Source organism: Myiozetetes cayanensis, unplaced genomic scaffold (assembly GCF_022539395.1).
Source record: "Myiozetetes cayanensis isolate MyiCay16 unplaced genomic scaffold, myiCay2020 scf759, whole genome shotgun sequence".
NCBI lineage: Eukaryota > Metazoa > Chordata > Aves > Passeriformes > Tyrannidae > Myiozetetes > Myiozetetes cayanensis.
In genome coordinates, this window is record NW_026088030.1 from 1380 (window position 1) to 22656 (window position 21277).

A 21277-nucleotide genomic window follows, 5' to 3' on the forward strand; every position below is an offset into this window, starting at 1 on the left:
CCAGGACCCCCAAATCCCTCCCAGGACCCCCAAAACCCCAAATTTCCACCCCTCGACCCCCAAGACCCCCAAATCCCCTCCCAGGACACCCCCAGCCTCTCCCCAGACCCCCAAATCCCCCCAAGACCTCAAATTTCCACCCCAGACCCCAAGACCACCCCCGACCTCTCAACCCCCCCAGGATCTCCCAATTTTCCCCTCAGGACCTCAAATTTCCACCCCAAGACCCCCAAACTCCACCCAAGACCCCCAAACCCCCCAAAAAAACCCTGCAGGAATTCGGGGTCAGGTCATTTATTGGGATTGGGAGGATTTGGGGAGGGATCGAGGGGTTCCCACTCCCTTTTCTCCTTCCCCTCCCCCCCTTTTTTCCTTTTCCTTTTCCTCTTCCTTTTCCTTTTTTTCCTCTTCCTTTTTTTCCTTTTCTTTTTCCTTTTTTTCCTCTTCCTTTTTCTCCTTTTCCTTTTCTTTTTTTTCCTTTTCTTTTTCCTTTTTCTCTTCCTTTTTTTCCTCTTCCTTTTTTTCCTTTTCCTTTTCCTCCCCCAGCTCCTTCCTCCTCTTCACCTCCCTCCGGAGCCGCTCCAGGAGCAGCCGCGCCGTCGGCTCCAGGCTGTGCTGGAGGGGGGAAAATTGGGAATTTTGGGGGGATTTTGGGAAAATTTGGGGGATTTGGGGAAAGTTTGGGGGATTTTGAGGGATTTGGGGAAGTTTGGAGGATTTTGGGGGAAGTTTGGGGGATTTTGGGGGGATTTTGGTGGATTTAGGGGAAGTTTGGGGGGAGAATTTTAGGGAATTTGGGGGAATTTTGAGGGTTTGGGGGAATCTTTGGGGATTTGGGGGAATATTTGAGGAATTTGGGGAATTTTGGCAGAGAATTTTGGGAATTTGGGCCATTCTTAGAGACGTTTGGAGCCACTTTCAGGGACCATTTTGAGGCCCTTTCAGGGCCATTTTTGGGGCCTTTTTGAAGCCATTTTTGGGCTGTTTTGAGGCCGTTTTTGGGACCATTTTAGGGTCATTTTTAGGACTGTTTCGAGGCCATTTTTGTGGCCGTTTCAGAGCCATTTTTGGGCCTTTTTGGGGTCATTTTTGGGGCAGTTTTTGGGATGGTTTTGGGTCCGTTTTGGGGCCATTTCTGAGCTGTTTTTGGGCCTTTTTGAGGTCATTTTTGGGCTGTTTTGGGCTCATTTTTGGGGCAGTTTTTGGGCTGGTTTTGGGCCTATTTTTGAGGCCGTTTTTGAGGCCCTTTCAGAGCCATTTTTGGGCCATTTTGGGTGGGTTTTGGGGCTGTTTTGGGGCTCATTCTGGGGCAGTTTCAGAGCCATTTTTGGGCCATTTTGAGGCCATTTTTGGGGCTGTTTTGAGGTCATTTTGGGGGTCGTTTCAGAGCCATTTTTGGGCCGTTCTGAGGCCTTTTTTAGGGCCATTTTGGGGCCATTTTGGGGCCCATTTTGGGTTCATTTTTGGGGTGGTTTGAGACGGTTTTTGGGGTGGTTTTTGAGGCAGTTTTGGGGCCATTTTTGGGCCATTTTTGGCACCATTTCAGAGCTGTTTTGGGGTCGTTTTGGGGCCATTTTAAGGCCATTTTTGAGGGGATTTTTTGGGTGATTTTGGGGTGATTTTGGGGTGATTTTGGGGTGTTTTTGAGCCCCCTGACCTGCAGGATGTGTAGCCCCCTGAGGCAGACGACGGCGAGCTCGCTCAGCCCGTCCCATCCCCCGGCAGCTCCAGGGGCCGTTTTGGGGCCGTTTTTGGGCCATTTTTGGGCCGTTTTGGGGCCGTTTTTGGAGCAGTTTTTTTGGCCATTTTTGGGGTGTTTTTGGGGTGTTTTTGGGGTGTTTTTGGGTCTCCTGACCTGCAGGATGTGCAGCCCCCTGAGGCAGACGACGGCGAGCTCGCTCAGCCCGTCCCATCCCCCGGCAGCTCCAGGGGCCGTTTTGGGGTCATTTTTGGAGCAGTTTTTTTGGCCATTTTTGGGGTGATTTTGGGGTAATTTTGGGGTAATTTTGGGGTGTTTTTGGGGTCTCCTGACCTGCAGGATGTGCAGCCCCCTGAGGCAGACGACGGCGAGCTCGCTCAGCCCGTCCCATCCCCCGGCAGCTCCAGGGGCCGTTTTGGGGTCATTTTTGGAGCAGTTTTTGGCCATTTTTGGGGTGATTTTGGGGTAATTTTGGGGTAATTTTGGGGTGTTTTTGGGGTCTCCTGACCTGCAGGATGTGCAGCCCCCTGAAGCAGACGACGGCGAGCTCGCTCAGCCCATCCCATCCCCCGGCAGCTCCAGGGGCCGTTTTGGGGCCGTTTTTGGGCCATTTTTGGGCCGTTTTGGGGCCATTTTTGAGGGGATTTTTTGGGTGATTTTGGGGTGTTTTTGGGGTGTTTTTGGGGTGTTTTTGGGGTGTTTTTGACCCCCCTGACCTGCAGGATGTGCAGCCCCCTGAGGCAGACGACGGCGAGCTCGCTCAGCCCGTCCCCGGTGAGGTCGAGGGGCCGCAGGGCCAGGAGGGGGGAGGGGAAGCGGCGGGACCAGAGGGGGAGGAACTCCCGCCCCTCCCCCCCCGAGTATTTGTAGCACAGCAGCTCCTGCAGGAATGAAAATTAAAATAATAATATTAATAATAATAATAAATAACAATTATTGGGGATTTCGGGGGGGATTCGGGGGGAATTTGGGGGAATTTGGGGGGAATTTGATGGAATTCCAGTGAAATTTGAGGGAATTCGAGAAGAATTTGGTGAAAAGGCTGGGAAATTTTGGGGGGGAATTTGGAGGAATTTGGGGGGAAAAATGGGAATTTTGGGGGAATTCAGGTGAAATTTTACAGAAAAAATTCGAATTTGGGGGAAAAATTGAAAAAATTGGGGGAAAATTGAAGGAATGGGGGGAAATGGAGGGAAAATTGGGGGAAATTAAAAAAAAAAGGTGAAAAAATGGGAAAATTTGGGGGAATTTGGAAAAATTGGGAAAAAGATTCTAAAAAATTGGGGGAAAAAGGGGGGAAAAAATGTGGGGATTAGAGTGGGATTCCAGGGTTTAGGAGGCCCAGAATTCCCAGGATAAGCAGAGCAGGATTCCCAGGATTAGAGGCCCAGAATTCCCAGGCTGAGGAGGCCCAGAATTCCCAGGAAATGCCCACCTGTCCGTGGGTTCCCAGCAGCATTCCCAGGATTAGGAGGGCAGCATTCCCGGGATTTGGAGGCCCAGAATTCCCAGGATAAGCAGGGCAGGATTCCCAGGATTAGGAGGCCCAGAATTCCCAGGAAATCCCCACCTGTCCGTGGGTTCCCAGCAGGATTCCCAGGATTATGAGACCCAGAATTCCCAAGATAAGCAGAGCAGGATTCCCAGGATTAGGAGGCCCAGAATTCCCGGGATTTGGAGGCCCAGCATTCCCAGAAATCCCCACCTGTCCGTAGGTTCCCAGCAGCATTCCCAGGATAAACAAAGCAGCATTCCCAGGATTAGGAGGCCCAGAATTCCCGGGAATTCCCACCTGTCCGTGGGTTCCCAGCAGGATTCCCGGGATTTGGAGGGCAGGATTCCCAGGATTAGGGCGGGATTAGGAGGCCCAGAATTCCCAGGATTTGGAGGCCCAGAATTCCCAGGAATTCCCACCTGTCCGTAGGTTCCCAGCAGGATTCCCGGGATTTGGAGGGCAGGATTCCCAGGATTAGGGCGGGATTAGGAGGCCCAGAATTCCCAGGATTAGGAGGCCCAGAATTCCCAGGATTAGGGCAGGATCAGAATTCCCAGGAATTCCCACCTGTCCGTAGGTTCCCAGCAGGATCTCGGGGGTCCCGTCCAGGTCGACGTCGGCCACGCGGGCGCAAACGACGCTGTCGGAGCCGCGGCTGCCGGGGAGGGAAAACGGGGAATCCAGACCTTGGACAAGGATATTCCTGGAAAATTCCATGGGAATTCCATGGGAATGGGGGTCAGGGGAATCCAGGCCCTGGATCAGGATATTCCTGGAATATTCCATGGGAATTGGGGGTCAGGGAGGGACACCGGGGAATCCAGGCCCTGGATCAGAATATTCCTGGAATATTCCATGGGAATGGGGGTCAGGGAATGCCCAGGAAGGAAACCGGGGAATCCAGGCCTTGGATCAGAATATTCCTGGAATATTCCATGGGAATGGGGGTCAGGGAATGCCCAGGAAGGAAACCGGGGAATCCAGGCCCTGGATCAGGATATTCCTGGGAAAATTCCAGGGGAATTGGGGGTCAGGGAATGCCCAGGAGGGAAACCGGAGAATCCAGGCCCTGGATCAGGATATTCCTGGAAAATTCCAGGGGAATTCCATGGGAATGGGGGTCAGGGAATGCCCAGGAGGGAAACCGGGGAATCCAGGCCCTGGATCAGGATATTCCTGGAAAATCCATGGGAATTCCATGGGAATGGGGGTCAGGGGAATCCAGGCCTTGGACAAGGATATTCCTGGAATATTCCATGGGAATTCCATGGGAATGGGGGTCAGGGGGATTGGAGAAAAAAACTGGGAATTTTGGGGGTAAAATCCCTGGGATTGGGGGGAAAAAAATGGGAATTTTGGGGACAAAATCCCAAGGATTTAGGTGGAAAAAATGGGAATTTTTGGGGACAAACCCCTGGGATTGGGGGGAAAAAAACCTGGGAATTTTGAGGAAGAAAATCCTAGGATTCAGGGGAGAAAAAAAATGGGAATTTTGGGGGCAAAATTCCATGGGAATGGGGGTCAGGGGAATCCAGGCCTTGGATCGGGATATTCCTGGAAAATCCAGGGGAATTCCATGGGAATGGGGGTCAGAGAGGGACACCGGGGAATCCAGGCCCTGGATCAGGATATTCCTGGAATATTCCATGGGAATTCCAGGGGAATGGGGGTCAGGGGAATCCAGGCCCTGGATCAGGATATTCCTGGGAAATTCCATGGGAATGGGGGTCAGGAGCTGTCAGGGAGGGAAACCGGGGAATCCAGGCCTTGGATCAGGATATTCCTGGAAAATTCCATGGGAATTCCATGGGAATGGGGGTCAGGGAGGGAAACCGGAGAATCCAGGCCCTGGATCAGAATATTCCTGGAAAATTCCAGGGGAATTCCATGGGAATGGGGGTCAGGGGAATCCAGGCCTTGGATCAGGATATTCCTGGAAAATCCATGGGAATTCCATGGGAATGGGGGTCAGGGAGGGAAACCGGGGAATCCAGGCCTTGGATCAGGATATTCCTGGAAAATTCCAGGGGAATGGGGGGTCAGGGGGATTGGAGAAAAAAACTGGGAATTTTGGGGGTGAAATCCCGGGATTTGGGGGAAAAAAATGGGAATTTTGGAGGTAAAATCCCAGGATTTAGGGCAAAAAAATGGGAATTTTAGGGGTAAAATCCCAGGATTTTGAGGGAGAAAAAAATGGGAATTTTTGGGGACAAACCCCTGGGATTGGGGGAAAAAAACCTGGGAATTTTGAGGAACAAAATCCAAGGATTTAGGGGGAAAAAATGGGAATTTTGGGGGCAAAATTCCATGGGAATGGGGGTCAGGGGAATCCAGGCCTTGGATCAGGATATTCCTGGAAAATTCCATGGGAATTCCATGGGAATGGGGGTCAGGGAGGGACACCGGGGAATCCAGGCCTTGGATCAGGATATTCCTGGAAAATCCAGGGGAATTCCATGGGAATGGGGGTCAGGAAATGCCCAGGAGGGAAACCGGGGAATCCAGGCCTTGGATCAGGATATTCCTGGAAAACTCCAGGGGAATTCCATGGGAATGGGGGTCAGGGGAATCCAGGCCTTGGATCAGGATATTCCTGGAATATTCCATGGGAATTCCATGGGAATGGGGGTCAGAGGATTGGAGAAAAAACTGGGAATTTTGGGGGCAAAATCCCGGGATTTGGGGGGAAAAAAATGGGAATTTTAGGGGTGAAATCCCAGGATTTTGGGGGAAAAAAATGGGAATTTTAGGGGTAAAATCCCAGGATTTTGGGGGAAACAATGGGAATTTTTGGGGACAAAACCCTGAGATTGGAGGGAAAAAAATGGGAATTTTAGGGGCAAAATTCCATGGGAATGGGGGTCAGGGGAATCCAGGCCCTGGATCAGGATATTCCTGGAATATTCCATGGGAATTCCATGGGAATGGGGGTCAGGGGAATCCAGGCCTTGGACAAGGATATTCCTGGAAAATTCCAGGGGAATGGGGGTCAGGGGGATTGGAGAAAAAACCTGGGAATTTTAGGGGTAAAATCCTGGGATTTGGGGGAAAAAAATGGGAATTTTAGGGGTAAAATCCCAGGATTTTGAGGGGGGGAAAAAAAGGGAATTTTGGGGACAAAACCCTGAGATTGGAGGGAAAAAAATGGGAATTTTAGGGGCAAAATTCCATGGGAATGGGGGTAAGGGGAATCCAGCCCTTGGATCAGGATATTCCTGGGAAATTCCATGGGAATGGGGGTCAGGAGCTGTCAGGGAGGGAAACCGGGGAATCCAGGCCCTGGATCAGGATATTCCTGGAAAATCCATGGGAATTCCATGGGAATGGGGGTCAGAGAGGGACACCGGGGAATCCCGACCTTGGATCAGGATATTCCTGGGAAAATTCCAGGGGAATTCCATGGGAATGGGGGTCAGGGGAATCCAGACCCTGGACAAGGATATTCCTGGAAAATTCCAGGGGAATTCCATGGGAATGGGGGTCAGGGGGATTGGAGAAAAAAACTGGGAATTTTGGGGGTGAAATCCCAGGATTTGGGGGAAAAAAAATGGGAATTTTGGGGGACAAACCCCTGGGATTGGAGGGAAAAAAATTGGGAATTTTAGGGGTAAAATCCCAGGATTTAAGGGGGAAAAAAATGAGAATTTTGGGGACAAACCCCTGGAATTGGAGGGAAAAAAATGGGAATTTTAGGGGTAAAATCCTAGGATTTTGAGGGGGAAAAAAATGGGAATTTTGGGGGCAAAATTCCATGGGAATGGGGGTCAGGGGAATCCAGGCCTTGGATCAGGATATTCCTGGGAAATTCCAGGGGAATTCCATGGGAATGGGGGTCAGGGGAATCCAGGCCTTGGATCAGGATATTCCTGGAATATTCCAGGGGAATTCCATGGGAATGGGGGTCAGGGGGATTGGAGAAAAAAACTGGGAATTTTGGGGGTAAAATCCCGGGATTTTGGGGGAAAAAAAATGGGAATTTTGGGGGCAAACCCCTGGAATTGGAGGGAAAAAAATGGGAATTTTAGGGGCAAAATCCCAGGATTTAGGGGGAAAAAATGGGAATTTTGGGGGCAAAATTCCATGGGAATGGGGGTCAGGGGAATCCAGGCCTTGGACAAGGATATTCCTGGGAAATTCCAGGGGAATTCCATGGGAATGGGGGTCAGGGAGGGACACCGGGGAATCCAGGCCTTGGATCAGGATATTCCTGGAAAATTCCATGGGAATTCCATGGGAATGGGGGTCAGGGGAATCCAGGTCTTGGACAAGGATATTCCTGGAAAATTCCAGGGGAATTCCATGGGAATGGGGGTCAGGGGGATTGGAGAAAAAAACTGGGAATTTTGGGGGTGAAATCCTGGGATTGGGGGAAAAAATGGGAATTTTGAGGAACAAAATCCCAGGATTTAGGGGGAAAAAAATGGGAATTTCTGAGGACAACCCCCTGGGATTGGGGGAAAAAAACCTGAGAATTTTGAGGAACAAAATCCTAGGATTTAGGGGGAAAAAATGGGAATTTTGGGGGCAAAATTCCATGGGAATGGGGGTCAGGGAGGGACACCGGGGAATCCAGGCCTTGGACAAGGATATTCCTGGGAAATTCCAGGGGAATTCCATGGGAATGGGGGTCAGGGGGATTGGAGAAAAAACCTGGGAATTTTAGGGGCAAAATCCCAGGATTTTAGGGGGGAAAAAAATGGGAATTTTGGGGACAAACCCCTGAAATTCGAGGGAAAAAAATGGGAATTTTAGGGGCAAAATCCCAGGATTTTAGGGGGAAAAAATGGGAATTTTGGGGTCAAACCCCCAGGATTGGAGGAGGAAAAAAAGGGAATTTTAGGGGCAAAATCCCAGGATTGGAGAGGAAAAAAATGGGAATTTTGGGGGACAAAACCCTGAGATTGGAGGGAAAAAAATGGGAATTTTAGGGGTAAAATTCCATGGGAATGGGGGTCAGGGGAATCCAGGCCCTGGATCAGGATATTCCTGGAAAATTCCAGGGGAATTCCATGGGAATGGGGGTCAGGGAGGGACACCAGGGAATCCAGGCCTTGGATCAGGATATTCCTGGAAAATCCAGGGGAATTCCATGGGAATGGGGGTCAGGGGAATCCAGGCCTTGGATCAGGATATTCCTGGAAAATTCCATGGGAATGGGGGTCAGGGGGATTGGAGAAAAAAACTGGGAATTTTGGGGGTAAAATCCTGGGATTGGGGGGAAAAAAATGGGAATTTTGGGGACAAAATCCCAGGATTTAGGTGGAAAAAATGGGAATTTTTGGGGACAAACCCCTGGAATTGGAGGGAAAAAAACCTGGGAATTTTGAGGAACAAAATCCTAGGATTTGGGGGGAAAAAAAATGGGAATTTTAGGGGTAAAATCCCAGGATTTAGGGGGAAAAAATGGGAATTTTTGGGGACAAACCCCCAGGATTGGAGGAGAAAAAAAAGGGAATTTTAGGGGCAAAATCCCAGGACTTTAGGGGGAAAAAATGGGAATTTTGAGGGTAAAATCCCAGGATTGGAGGGAAAAAAATGGGAATTTTGGGGGGGAAAAAATGGGAATTTTAGGGGCAAAATCCCAGGATTTTGGGGGAAAAATGGGAATTTTGGGGGACAAACCCCTGAGATTGGGGGGAAAAAAATTGGAATTTTTTGGGGAAAAATCCAAGGATTTAGGGGGAAAAAAATGGGAATTTTGGGGGCAAAATTCCATGGGAATGGGGGTCAGGGGAATCCAGGCCTTGGATCAGGATATTCCTGGGAAATTCCAGGGGAATTCCATGGGAATGGGGGTCAGGGAGGGAAACCGGGGAATCCAGGCCCTGGATCAGGATATTCCTGGAAAATTCCAGGGGAATTCCATGGGAATGGGGGTCAGGGGGATTGGAGAAAAAAACTGAGAATTTTGGGGGTAAAATCCTGGGATTTAGGGGAAAAAATGGGAATTTTGGGGGCAAAATTCCATGGGAATGGGGGTCAGGGGAATCCAGACCTTGGACAAGGATATTCCTGGAAAATTCCATGGGAATTCCATGGGAATGGGGGTCAGGGGGATTGGAGAAAAAACCTGGGAATTTTGGGGTAAAATCCCGGATTTTGGGGGAAAAAATAGAATTTTGGGGCAAACCCTGGAATTGGAGGGAAAAATGGAATTTTAGGGCAAAATCCCAGGATTTAGGGGAAAATGATAGAATTTTGGGGGCAAAATTCCATGGGAATGGGGGGTCAGGGGAATCCAGACCCTGGATCAGGATATTCCTGGGAAATTCCAGGGGAATTGGGGTCAGGGAGGGAAACCGGGGAATCCAGGCCTTGGATCAGGATATTCCTGGAAAATTCCAGGGGAATGGGGGTCAGGGGAATCCAGGCCTTGGATCAGGATATTCCTGGAATATTCCATGGGAATGGGGGTCAGGGAGGGAAACCGGGGAATCCAGACCTTGGACAAGGATATTCCTGGAAAATTCCATGGGAATTCCATGGGAATGGGGGTCAGGGGGATTGGAGAAAAAACCTGGGAATTTTGGGGGTAAAATCCCGGATTTGGGGAAAAAAATGGGAATTTTGAGGCAAACCCTGGAATTGGAGGAAAAAAATGGAATTTTAGGGCAAAATCCCAGGATTTAGGGGAAAAAATGGGAATTTTGGGGGCAAAATTCCATGAATGGGGGTCAGAATCCAGGCCTTGGACAAGGATATTCCTGGGAAATTCCAGGGGAATTCCATGGGAATGGGGGTCAGGGAGGGACACCGGGGAATCCAGGCCTTGGATCAGGATATTCCTGGAAAATCCAGGGAATGGGGGTCAGGGGATTGGAGAAAAACTGGGAATTTTGGGGGTGAAATCCCAGGATTTGGGGGAAAAAATGGGAATTTTGGGGAAAACCCTGGGATTGGGGGGAAAAAACCCTGGGAATTTTGAGGGCAAAATCCCAGGATTTAAGGGGGAAAAAAAAGGGGAATTTTGAGGACAAACCCCTGGGATTGGAGGGAAAAATGGGAATTTTAGGGGCAAACCCCTGAGATTGGGGAAAAACCTGGGAATTTTGAGGAACAAAATCCTAGGATTTAGGGGGAAAATGGGAATTTTAGGGGTAAAATCACAGGATTTTGGGCAAAAATAGAATTTTGAGGACAAACCCCAGGATTGGAGGTAAAAAACCTGGGAATTTTGAGGAACAAAATCCTAGGATTTAGGGGGAAAAAAATGGGAATTTTGGGGGTAAAATTCCATGGGAATGGGGGTCAGGGGGATTGGAGAAAAAAACTGGGAATTTTGGGGACAAATCCAGGATTTTGGGGGGGAAAAAATGGGAATTTTAGGGGTAAAATCCCAGGATTTAGGGGGAAAAAAATGGGAATTTTGAGAACAAACCCCTGAGATTGGGGGGAAAAAAACCTGGGAATTTTGAGGAAGAAAATCCTAGGATTTAGGGGGAAAAAAATGGGAATTTTTGGGGACAAAATCCAAGGATTTAGGGGGAAAAAATGGGAATTTTGGGGGCAAAATTCCATGGGAATGGGGGTCAGGGGAATCCAGGCCTTGGATCAGGATATTCCTGAAAAATTCCAGGGGAATTCCATGGGAATGGGGTCAGGAGGGGCACCGGGGAATCCAGGCCTTGATCAGGATATCCTGGAATATTCCAGGAATTCCATGGAATGGGGGTCAGGATTGGAGAAAAAAACTGGGAATTTTGGGGGCAAAATCCTGGGATTAGGGGGAAAAAAAATGGGAATTTTTGGGGACAAACCCCTGGGATTGGAGGGAAAAAAATGGGAATTTTAGGGGTAAAATCCCAGGATTTTGGGGGAAAAAATGGGAATTTTTGAGAACAAACCCCTGAGATTGGGGGGAAAAAACCCTGGGAATTTTGAGGAACAAAATCCTAGAATTTAGGGGGAAAAAATGGGAATTTTGGGGGCAAAATTCCATGGGAATGGGGGTCAGGGGAATCCAGGCCCTGGATCAGGATATTCCTGGAAAATTCCATGGGAATTCCATGGGAATGGGGGTCAGGGGAATCCAGCCCTTGGATCAGGATATTCCTGGGAAATTCCAGGGGAATTCCATGGGAATGGGGTCAGGGGGATTGGAGAAAAAAACTGGGAATTTTGGGGGCGAAATCCTGGGATTTGGGGGAAAAAAATGGGAATTTTGGGGGACAAACCCCCAGGATTGGAGGTAAAAAACCTGGGAATTTTGAGGAACAAAATCCTAGGATTTAGGGGGAAAAAAATGGGAATTTTAGGGGCAAAATCCCAGGATTTTGGAGGGAAAAAAAGGGAATTTTGGGGGACAAACCCCCAGGATTGGAGAGAAAAAAATGGGAATTTTGGGGGTAGAATCCCAGGATTTTGGGGGGAGGAAAAGGCCTCCCCACCTGTAGACGACGGCGGCCTCGAGGGCGCTGCTCACCAGGAGGCTCCAGGAACCCTCAGGACCACCTGGAATTAAAAACCCAAAAATTCCCTGGGAATTCTGAGCTTTTCCTTGGAATCCTGAGGGCTTTTCCCGTGCAGAATTCCAAGGTTTTTTGGGAATTTTGGGGGGTTTTTTTTCCTTACTTTCAGGCTCCGGGGGCAGCGGGAAAAGCAGCACGGACGAGATGGGCCCGTCCTGCTGGAGGCTCCAGCTCTGCAGGATGGCTGGGAATTCCAGGGAATTCCGGGAATTCCGGGGGTTCCAGGAGGGAAAAAAAGGGGGAAAAGGATCAGGGATCTCCCTCTTCTTTCCTCACCCCCCCCGGGGTCAAACTGGGGCAAACTGGGATAAACTGGGGCTGGGGAGGGGGGAATTTAAGGGGTTTTTTCCAGGGAAAATGTGGAATTCAGGCTGGGATCAACTGGGATCCAACTGGGATCAAACTGGGATCAAACTGGGATCCAACTGGGATCCAAGTGGGAGCAAACTGGGATAAAAACTGGGACTAAACTGGGATAAACTGGGGCTGGGGAGGGGGGAATTTAAGGGGGGTTTTTCCAGGGAAAATGTGGAATTCAGGCTGGGATCAACTGGGATCCAACTGGGATTAAACTGGGATCAAACTGGGATAAACTGGGATAAACTGGGATTAAATTGGGGTCCAACTGGGATAAACTCGGATAAAAACTGGGATAAACTGGGATAAACTGGGGCTGGGGAGGGGGGAATTTAAGGGGGGTTTTCCAGGGAAAATGTGGAATTCAGGCTGGGATCAAACTGGGATTAAAATGGGATCAAACTGGGAGCAAACTGGGATCAAACTGGGATAAAAACTGGGATCCAACTGGGATAAACTGGGGCTGGGGAGGGGATTCCAGGGGGGAATTTAAGGGGGGTTTTCCAGGGAAAAATGTGGAATTAAACTGGGATCCAAACTGGGATTAAACTGGGATCAAAGTGGGATCCAACTGGGATCAAACTGGGATTGGGGAGGGGATGTCAGGGGGGAATTTAAGGGGGGGTTTCCAGGGAAAATGTGGAATTCAGGCTGGGATTAACTGGGATCAAACTGGGATAAACTGGGATTGGGGAGGGGATGCCAGGGGGGAATTTAAGGGGGATTTTCCAGGGAAAAATGTGGAATTAAACTGGGATCCAAACTGGGATTAAACTGGGATCCAACTGGGATCCAACTGGGATCCAACTGGGATAAAAACTGGGATCAAACTGGGGCTGGGGAGGGGGGAATTTAAGGGGGTTTTTTCCAGGGAAAATGTGGAATTCAGGCTGGGATTAAACTGGGATTAAACTGGGATCCAACTGGGATCAAACTGGGAATAAACTGGGGTAAACTGGGATCAAACTGGGATTAAATTGGGATCAAACTGGGATTGGGGAGGGGACTCCAGGGGGGAATTTAAGGGGGGTTTTCCAGGGAAAATGTGGAATTCAGGCTGGGATCAACTGGGATTAAACTGGGATCAAACTGGGATCCAAATGGGATAAACTGGGATCAAACTGGGAGCAAACTGGGATAAACTGGGGCTGGGGAGGGGATGCCAGGGGGGAATTTAAGGGGGATTTTCCAGGGAAAAATGTGGAATTAAACTGGGATCCAAGCTGGGATTAAACTGGGATCAAACTGGGATTAAACTGGGATCCAAGTGGGATCCAACTGGGATCCAGGGGCTCTGGGGGAGGTGTGGGGGGTAATTCCAGGTGGGAATTGGAAGATTTTTCCAAGGAAAAACATGGAATTTGGGGCCGGAGCCACCTCAGGATCCACTTCCAGCTCCATCCTGGGGGGATAAACTGGGCCAAACTGGGAAGAACTGGGATAAACTGGGATCCTCTGACACTGGGGGAGGTGTGGGGGGTGATTCCAGGTGGGAATTGGGTTTTTTTTTCCAAGAAAAACATGGAATTCAGGCTGGGATGGGGCTGGGACGAGCCCGGAGTCGCTTCCAGCTCCATCCCAGTGGGACAAACTGGGAAAAATCAGGATGAACTGGGATCAACTGGGATAAACTGGGCCAAACTGGGATCCTCTGGCTCTGGGGGAGGTGTGGGGGGTAATTCCAGGTGGGAATTGGGTTGTTTTTTCCAAGGAAAAACATGGAATGGAGGCTGGGATGGAGCTGGGACGAGCCCGGAGTCGCTTCCAGCTCCATCCCAGTGGGATAAAATGGGAATAAACTGGGCCAAACTGGGGTAAACTGGGATCCAGGGGCACTGGGGGAGTTTGGGGGGGTAATTCCAGGTGGGAATTGGGTTTTTTTTCCAAGGAAAAACATGGAATAGGGGCTTGGATGGGGCTGGAGAGGACGTGGGATGAGCCCGGAGTCGCTTCCAGCTCCATCCCAGTGGGAAAAATGGGATTAAACTGGGAATAAACTGGGATCAAACTGGGGTAAACTGGGATCCTGGGGCACTGAGGAGGGTCAGGGGGTGATTCCAGGTGGGAATTGGGGGGGTTTTCCAAGGAAAAACATGGAATGGAGGCTGGGATGGGGCTGGGACGAGCCCGGAGTCGCCTAGCCCATCCCAGTGGGATAAACTGGGAATAAACTGGCCAAACTGGGCTGAACTGGCCAAACTGGGATGAACCGATCCTGGGGTTCTGGGGAGGTGTGGGGGGTAATTCCAGGTGGGAATTTAAGGGTTTTTTTTCCAAGGAAAAACATGGAATTCGGGGTTGGAGCCACTTCAGGATCCACTTCCAGCTCCATCCTGGGGGGATAAACTGGGAATAAACTGGGATAAACTGGGGTAAACTGGGATCCAGGGGCAGTGGGGGAGGTGTGGGGGGTGATTCCAGGTGGGAATTGGGGGTTTTTTTTCCAAGAAAAACATGGAATGGAGGCTAGGATGGGGCTGGGATGAGCCTGGAGTCGCTTCCAGCTCCATCCCAGTGGGAAAAATGGGAATAAACTGGGATAAACTGGGCCAAACTGGGCTGAACTGGGGTAAACTGGGATCCTGGGGCTCTGGGGAGGTGTGGGGGGTAATTCCAGGTGGGAATTGGGGGGGTTTTCCAAGGAAAAACATGGAATGGACAAGGAAAAACATGGAATGGAGGCTGGGATGGGGCTGGGACGAGCCCGGAGTCGCTTCCAGCTCCATCCCAGTGGGACAAACTGGGACAAACTGGGCCAAACTGGGCTGAACTGGGATCCAGGGGCTCTGGGGGAGGTGTGGGGGGTAATTCCAGGTGGGAATTGGGGTTTTTTTCCAAGGAAAAACATGGAATGGAGGCTGGGATGGGGCTGGGACGAGCCCGGAGTCGCTTCCAGCTCCATCCCAGTGGGATAAACTGGGAATAAACTGGGCCAAACTGGGCTGAACTGGGCCAAACTGGGATGAACCGGCATCCTGGGGTTCTGGGGGAGGTGTGGGGGGTAATTCCAGGTGGGAATTTAAGGGTTTTTTTTCCAAGGAAAAACACGGAATGGAGGCTGGGATGGGGCTGGGACGAGCCTGGAGTTGCTTCCAGCTCCATCCCAATGGGATAAACTGGGAATAAACTGGGCCAAACTGGGGTAAACTGGGCTGAACTGGGATCCAGAGGCACTGGGGGAGGTGTGGGGGGGTGATTCCAGTTGGGAATTGGGTTTTTTTTCCAAGGAAAAACATGGAATGGAGGCTGGGATGGGGCTGGGATGAGCCTGGAGTTGCTTCCAGCTCCATCCCAGTGGGATCAACTGGGAATAAACTGGGATAAACTGGGCCAAACTGGGCTGAACTGGGATTCTGGGGCACTGGGGGAGTTTGAGGGAGTAATTCCAAGTGGGAATTGGAAGATTTTTCCAAGGAAAACCAGGAATTCGGGGCCAGAGCCACCTCAGGATCCACATCCAGCTCCATCCCGGGGGGATAAACTGGGAATAAACTGGGCCAAACTGGGGTAAACTGGGATCCTTGGGCTCTGGGGGAGGTGTGGGGGGTGATTCCAGGTGGGAATTGGGTTTTTTTTTCCAAGAAAAACATGGAATGGAGGCTGGGATGGGGCTGGGACGAGCCTGGAGTCGCTTCCAGCTCCATCCCAGTGGGATAAACTGGGATAAACTGGGCCAAACTGGGCTGAACTGGGATCCAGGGGCCCTGGGGGAGGTGTGGGGGGTAATTCCAGGTGGGAATTGGGGGGGTTTTTTCCAAGGAAAAACATGGAATGGAGGCTGGGATGGGGCTGGGACGAGCCCGGAGTCGCTTCCAGCTCCATCCCAGTGGGATAAACTGGGAATAAACTGGGATAAACTGGGCCAAACTGGGCTGAACTGGGATCCAGGGGTACTGGGGGAGTTTGAGGGGGTAATTCCAAGTGGGAATTGGAAGATTTTTCCAAGGAAAACCAGGAATTCAGGGCCAGAGCCACCTCAGGATCCACATCCAGCTCTATCCCGGGGGGATAAACTGGGAATAAACTGGGATAAACTGGGCCAAACTGGGCTGAACTGGGGTAAACTGGGATCCTGGGGCTCTGGGGGAGGTGTGGGGGGTAATTCCAGGTGGGAATTGGGGTTATTTTCCAAGGAAAAACATGGAATGGACAAGGAAAAACATGGAATGGAGGCTGGGATGGGGCTGGGACGAGCCCGGAGTCGCTTCCAGCTCCATCCCAGTGGGATAAACTGGGAATAAACTGGGAATAAACTGGGCCAAACTGGGGTAAACTGGGATCCAGGGGTACTGGGGGAGTTTGGGGGGTAATTTCAAGTGGGAATTGGAAGATTTTTCCAAGGAAAAACATGGAATAGGGGCTTGGATGGGGCTGGAGAGGACGTGGGATGAGCTCGGAGTCGCTTCCAGCTCCATCCCAGTGGGATAAACTGGAAATAAACTGGGATAAACTGGGCCAAACTGGGCTGAACTGGGATCCTGGGGCACTGGGGAGGGTCAGGGGGGTAATTCCAGTTGGGAATTCCCTCTGGAATGTCGGGAAGGCACCTCTGGAGTCCTCCTGGACGCGGGCGACGCGCACGAAGCCGCTGTGGCAGCCGAGGGCCGAGAGGCGGTGACGGGAACCGGGCAGGGGTTGGACATCCAGCCACAAAACACTGGGAAAAATAACAGGGAAAAATGGGAATTCTGGGAATTCTGGGAAGGATGGGAAGGGTGGGAAAGGTGGGAGGGAAAAGGGGGTTTTTTAGGGGTTTTTTTTGGGGGGTTTTGGGGGAGCCTGGGAGGGTCAGAGAGGCGGTGACGGGAACCGGGCAGGGTTGACATCCAGCCACAAAACACTGGGAAAACGGGAAAATATGGGAATGTTGGGAATTCTGGGAGTCTGGGAATGGTGGGAAAACGGGAAGGGTAGGAGGGAAAAGGGGGCTTTAAGGGGGTTTTTTAGGGTTTTTGGGGGTTTGTGGGTGACGGAACTGGCAGGGGCTGGACATCCAGCCACAAACACTGGGAAAATGGGAAAATGGGAAAAATGGGAAAAAATGGGAATTCTGGGAATGCTGGGAGTCTGGGAATGGTGGGAATGTTGGGAAGGAAAAGGGGCTTTTTAGGGGTTTTTTAGGGGTTTTGGGGGTTTGGGGGAGCCTGGGAGGGTCAGAGAGGCGGTGACGGGAACCGGGCAGGGGCTGGACATCCAGCCACAAAACACTGGGAAAAATGGGAAAAAAATGGGAATTCTGGGAATTCTGGGAGTCTGAGAAGGATGGGAAGGGTGGGAGGGAAAAGAGGGAGTTTTTTAGGGGTTTTTTGGGGGGGTTTTGGGGAGCCCTGGGAGGTTTGGGAGAGGTTGGACATCCAGCCACAGAACACTGGGAAAAATGGGAAAAAATGGGAAAAAAATGGGAAAAAATGGGAAAAAATGGGAATTCTGGGAATTCTGGGAAGGATGGGAATGGTGGGAGGGAAAAGGGGGATTTTTTGGGGGGTCAGGGAGACTTTTTGGGGGGGTTTGGATGTCCAGCCACAAAACACTGGGAAAAACAGGAAAAAATGGGAAAAAAATGGGAATTCTGGGGATTTTGGAATTCTGGGAATGTTGGGAATGTTGGGAATGTTGGGAAGGAAAAGGGGGACCCCAAAAAGGGGGGACTCACTTGCTGGGGACGTGCTGGAGCTCCGGGAAGAGCAACTGGATCGGCTGCTCCTCAAACTGGTGAGACGAGGAATTCTGGGAATGGGGAAATTGGGAAAATTGGGGAGAAAATTGGGAAAATGAGGGGGAAAATTGGGAAAAAATAGGGAAATTGGGGGGAAATGGGGGGAAAAATGGGGGGAAATTGGGAAAAGTGAGAGGGAAAATGAGGGGGAATTGGGAAATGAGGGGAAAATTGGGAAAATGGGGGAAATTGGGAAAAAATTGGGGAAAATGGGGGGAAAAATGAGAGAAAATTGGGAAAATGAGGGAAAAATTGGGGAAAATGGAGGAATTGGGAAAATGAGAGGAAAAATTGGGAAAATGAGGGGGAAAATGGGGAAAATTGGGAAAATGAGGGGAAATTGGGAAAATGAAGGGAAAATTGGGGGAAAATTGGGAAAATGAGGGGAAAATTGGAAAAATGGGGGGAAAATTGGGGAAAATGAGGGGAATTGGGAAAATGAGGGAATGGGAAATGAGGGAATGGGGGAAAATTGGGAAATTTGGGGGAAATTGGGGAAAATGAGGGGAAATGAGAAAATGAGGGAAAATTAGGGAAAATGAGGGGAATGAGGGGAAAATGAGGGGAAAATTGGGAAAAATGAGAGGAAAACGAGGGGGAAATTGGGGAAAATGAGGGGAAAATGAGGGGAAATTGGGAAAATGAGGGGGAATTGGGAAAAATGAGGGGGAATTGGGGGGAAAATTGGGAAAAATGAGAGAAAAATTGGGAAAAATGAGGGGGAAATTGGGAAAATGAGAGAGAATTTGGGAAAATGAGAGGGAATTTGGGAAAAATGGGGGGGAATTGGGAAAATGAGGGGGAAAAAGGGGAAAAATGAGGGGAAATTGGGAAAATAAGGGGGAAAAAGGGGAAAAATGAGGGAAATTGGGAAAATGAGGGGGAAAATTGGGAGAAATGAGGGGAAAATTGGGAAAAATGAGGGAAAATTGGGAAAAATGAGAGAAAAATTGGGGAAAATGAGAGAAAAATTGGGAAAAATGAGGGGGAAAAATGGGGGGAAATTGGGAAAATGAGGGGAAAATTGGGAAAAGTGAGGAGGAAAATTGGGAAAATGAGGGGGAATTGGGAGAAATGAGGGGAAAATTGGGAAAAATGAGGGGAAATTTGGGGAAAATGAGGGGAAATTGGGAAAAACGAGGGGAAATTGGGAAAATGAGGGGGAAATTGGGGGGAAAATTGGGAAAAATGAGGGGAAAATTGGAGAAAATGAGGGGGAAAATTGGGAAATGGGTCGGGGGGTGAGTTCTGAGGATATTTTGGGGTATTTTTGGAGGATTTTTGGATAATTTGGGGTGATTTTGGGATATTTTGGGATATTTTTGGAGGATTTTGGAGCTTTTTGGGGTGACTTTGGGATATTTTGGGGTATTTTTGGAGAATTTTGGGGTATTTGGGGGTGATTTTGGGATATTCTGGGGTATTTTTGGGATATATTGGGGTATTTTTGGAGGATTTTGGGGTATTTTTGGATGATTTTTGGAAATTTTGGGGTGTTTTTGGGATATTTTGGGATATTTTTGGAGGATTTTTAAATATTTTGGGGGTGATTTTGGGATATTTTGGGGTATTTTTGGATGTTTTTTGGATATTTTGGGGTGTTTTAAGGTGATTTTGGGGTATTTTTGGATGGTTTTTGGATATTTTTTGATGATATTTTTATTTTTTGGGGTTATTTAAGGTGATTTTGGGATATTTTGGGGTGATTTAGGGCTCTCACCTCCCTGTAAAGGTGGCTGGCAGGGTCAATCCCACTGAGCAGGAACAGGGGGGGATTTAGGGCTGGGTTGGGGGATTTTTGGATGATTTTGGGGTATTTTTGGATGATTTTTTTATATTTTGGGGTATTTTGGGATATTTTGGGGTATTTTTGGAGGACTTTTAAATATTTTGGGGTGATTTTGGGATATTTTGGGGTATTTTTGGATGATTTTTGGATATTTTGGGTTGTTTTTGGGATATTTTGGGGTGTTTTTGGGTGATTTTTGGATATTCTGGGGTATTTTTGGAGGACTTTTAAATATTTTGGGGTGATTTTGGGATATTTTGGGGTATTTTTTGAGGCTTTTGGGGTGTTTTGGGGTGATTTTGGGATATTTTGGGGTATTTTTTGAGAATTTTTAAATATTTTGAGGTGATTTTTGGGATATTTTGGGGTATTTTTTGAGGCTCTTTGGGTATTTTGGGGTGATTTTGGGATATTTTGGGGTATTTTTGGATGATTTTGGATATTTTTTGATGATTTTTTTATATTTTAGGGTTATTTTGGGGTAATTTGGGATGTTTTTAAGCTCTCACCTCCCTGTAAAGGTGGCTGGCAGGGTCATTCCCACTGAGCAGGAACAGGGGGGGATTTAGGGCTGGGTTGGGGGATTTGGGGTATTTTTGATTTGATGTATTTTGATATTTTAGGGTTATTTTTGGATATTTTGGGGTGATTTAGGGGTCTCACCTCCCTATAAAGATGGATGGCAGGGTCATTCCCACTGAGCAGGAACAGGGGGGGATTTTTGGATGATTTTGGGGTATTTTGGGGTATTTTTGGATACTTTGGGGTATTTTTGGATGATCTTTTTATATTTTAGGGTTATTTTTGGATATTTTAGGGTGTTTTTAGGCTCTCACCTCCCTGTAAAGATGGATAGCAGGGTCATTCCCACTGAGCAGGAACAGGGGGGGATTTAGGGCTGGGTTGGGGGGATTTTGGGGTGTTTTTTGGATATTTTGGGGTGTTTTTAGGCTCTCACCTCCCTGTAAAGATGGATAGCAGGGTCATTCCCACTGAGCAGGAACACGGTCTCCTGGTGCTCCCCCACCTGGACCCTGGAGGGGGGAATTTTGGGTGGAATTTTTGGGGCTTAGGATTTTGGGAAGTCCAGGATTTTTGGGGTCCCCTGAGTCTCTGGGGGGTCCCCAGGGTTTTTTTGGGGGTCTGGGGGGCACTTACTGGGCGTGGCAGAGGTGGAGGGGTGAAGCTGAAGCTCCAGGTTCAGGCAGCTCTCTGGGGGAGGGGACAAAAGGGGGTCAGGGACCATTTTGGGGGTCAGGGACAATTTTGGGGGTCAGGGACAATTTTTGGGGGCTTGGGGTCAGGACAATTTTTGGGGGGCTGGGACCATTTTTGGGGGGCTTGGGGGTTTGTTCAGGCAGCTCTCTGGGGGAGGGGAGAAAAGGGGGTCAGGGACCATTTTTGGGGGTCAGGGACCATTTTTGGGGGTTTGGGGGTCAGGGACCCTTTTTGGGGGCTTGGTGGGTTTTGGGGGTTCTGGGGGTCAGGGACAATTTTTGGGGGATCAGGGACCATTTTGGGGGCTTGGGGTTTGTTCAGGCAGCTCTGTGGGAGGGAGAAAACGGGGGTCAGGGACCCTTTGGGGATCAGGGACCATTTTTGGGGGCTGGGACCCTTTTGGGAGCTTGGGGGTCAGGGACCCTTTTGGGGGCTGGGGAGATTTGGGGGTTCTGGGGGTCAGGGACCATTTTTGGGGGGTTTAGGAGGGGTTTGGGGGCTTGGGGGTTTGTTCAGGCAGCTCTCTGGGGGAGGG

At 49.5% G+C, this 21277-nt stretch overlaps 2 protein-coding genes across 2 annotated transcripts; both read right to left on the minus strand.

Moving 5' to 3' along the window:
- Positions 1–366: 366 nt before the first annotated feature.
- On the minus strand, positions 367–20736 carry LOC126652305 (KICSTOR complex protein kaptin-like; the record flags this gene model as incomplete). The annotated part of the gene is given in 10 exon segments (XM_050339006.1): positions 367–615; positions 2416–2580; positions 3762–3849; positions 11582–11645; positions 11766–11846; positions 16567–16676; positions 17673–17746; positions 20483–20558; positions 20683–20710; positions 20713–20736. Coding segments are annotated over 10 exon segments (959 nt in total), but the record flags the coding sequence as incomplete, so codon positions are not given.
- On the minus strand, positions 12843–16558 carry LOC126652304 (uncharacterized). Its single transcript, XM_050339005.1, has 3 exons — positions 14340–16558; positions 14002–14156; positions 12843–12855 (listed from the first exon to the last, which is right to left on the minus strand). Exons 1-2 carry the CDS (start codon positions 15661–15663, stop codon positions 14023–14025), a joined length of 1458 nt encoding a protein of 485 aa, XP_050194962.1. The 5' UTR covers positions 15664–16558; the 3' UTR covers positions 12843–12855; positions 14002–14022.
- Positions 20737–21277: the final 541 nt, after the last annotated feature.

Coding starts and splice junctions, on each gene's coding strand:
- LOC126652304 (XM_050339005.1), bottom strand. CDS start 15,663: ATGGAGCTGGAAGCGACTCCAGGCTCGTCCCAGCCCCATCCCAGCCTC. Junction 14,157..14,339: donor CCCCCAGGATGGAGCTGGAA/GTGGATCCTGAA, acceptor GGGATGGGCTAG/GCGACTCCGGGCTCGTCCCA.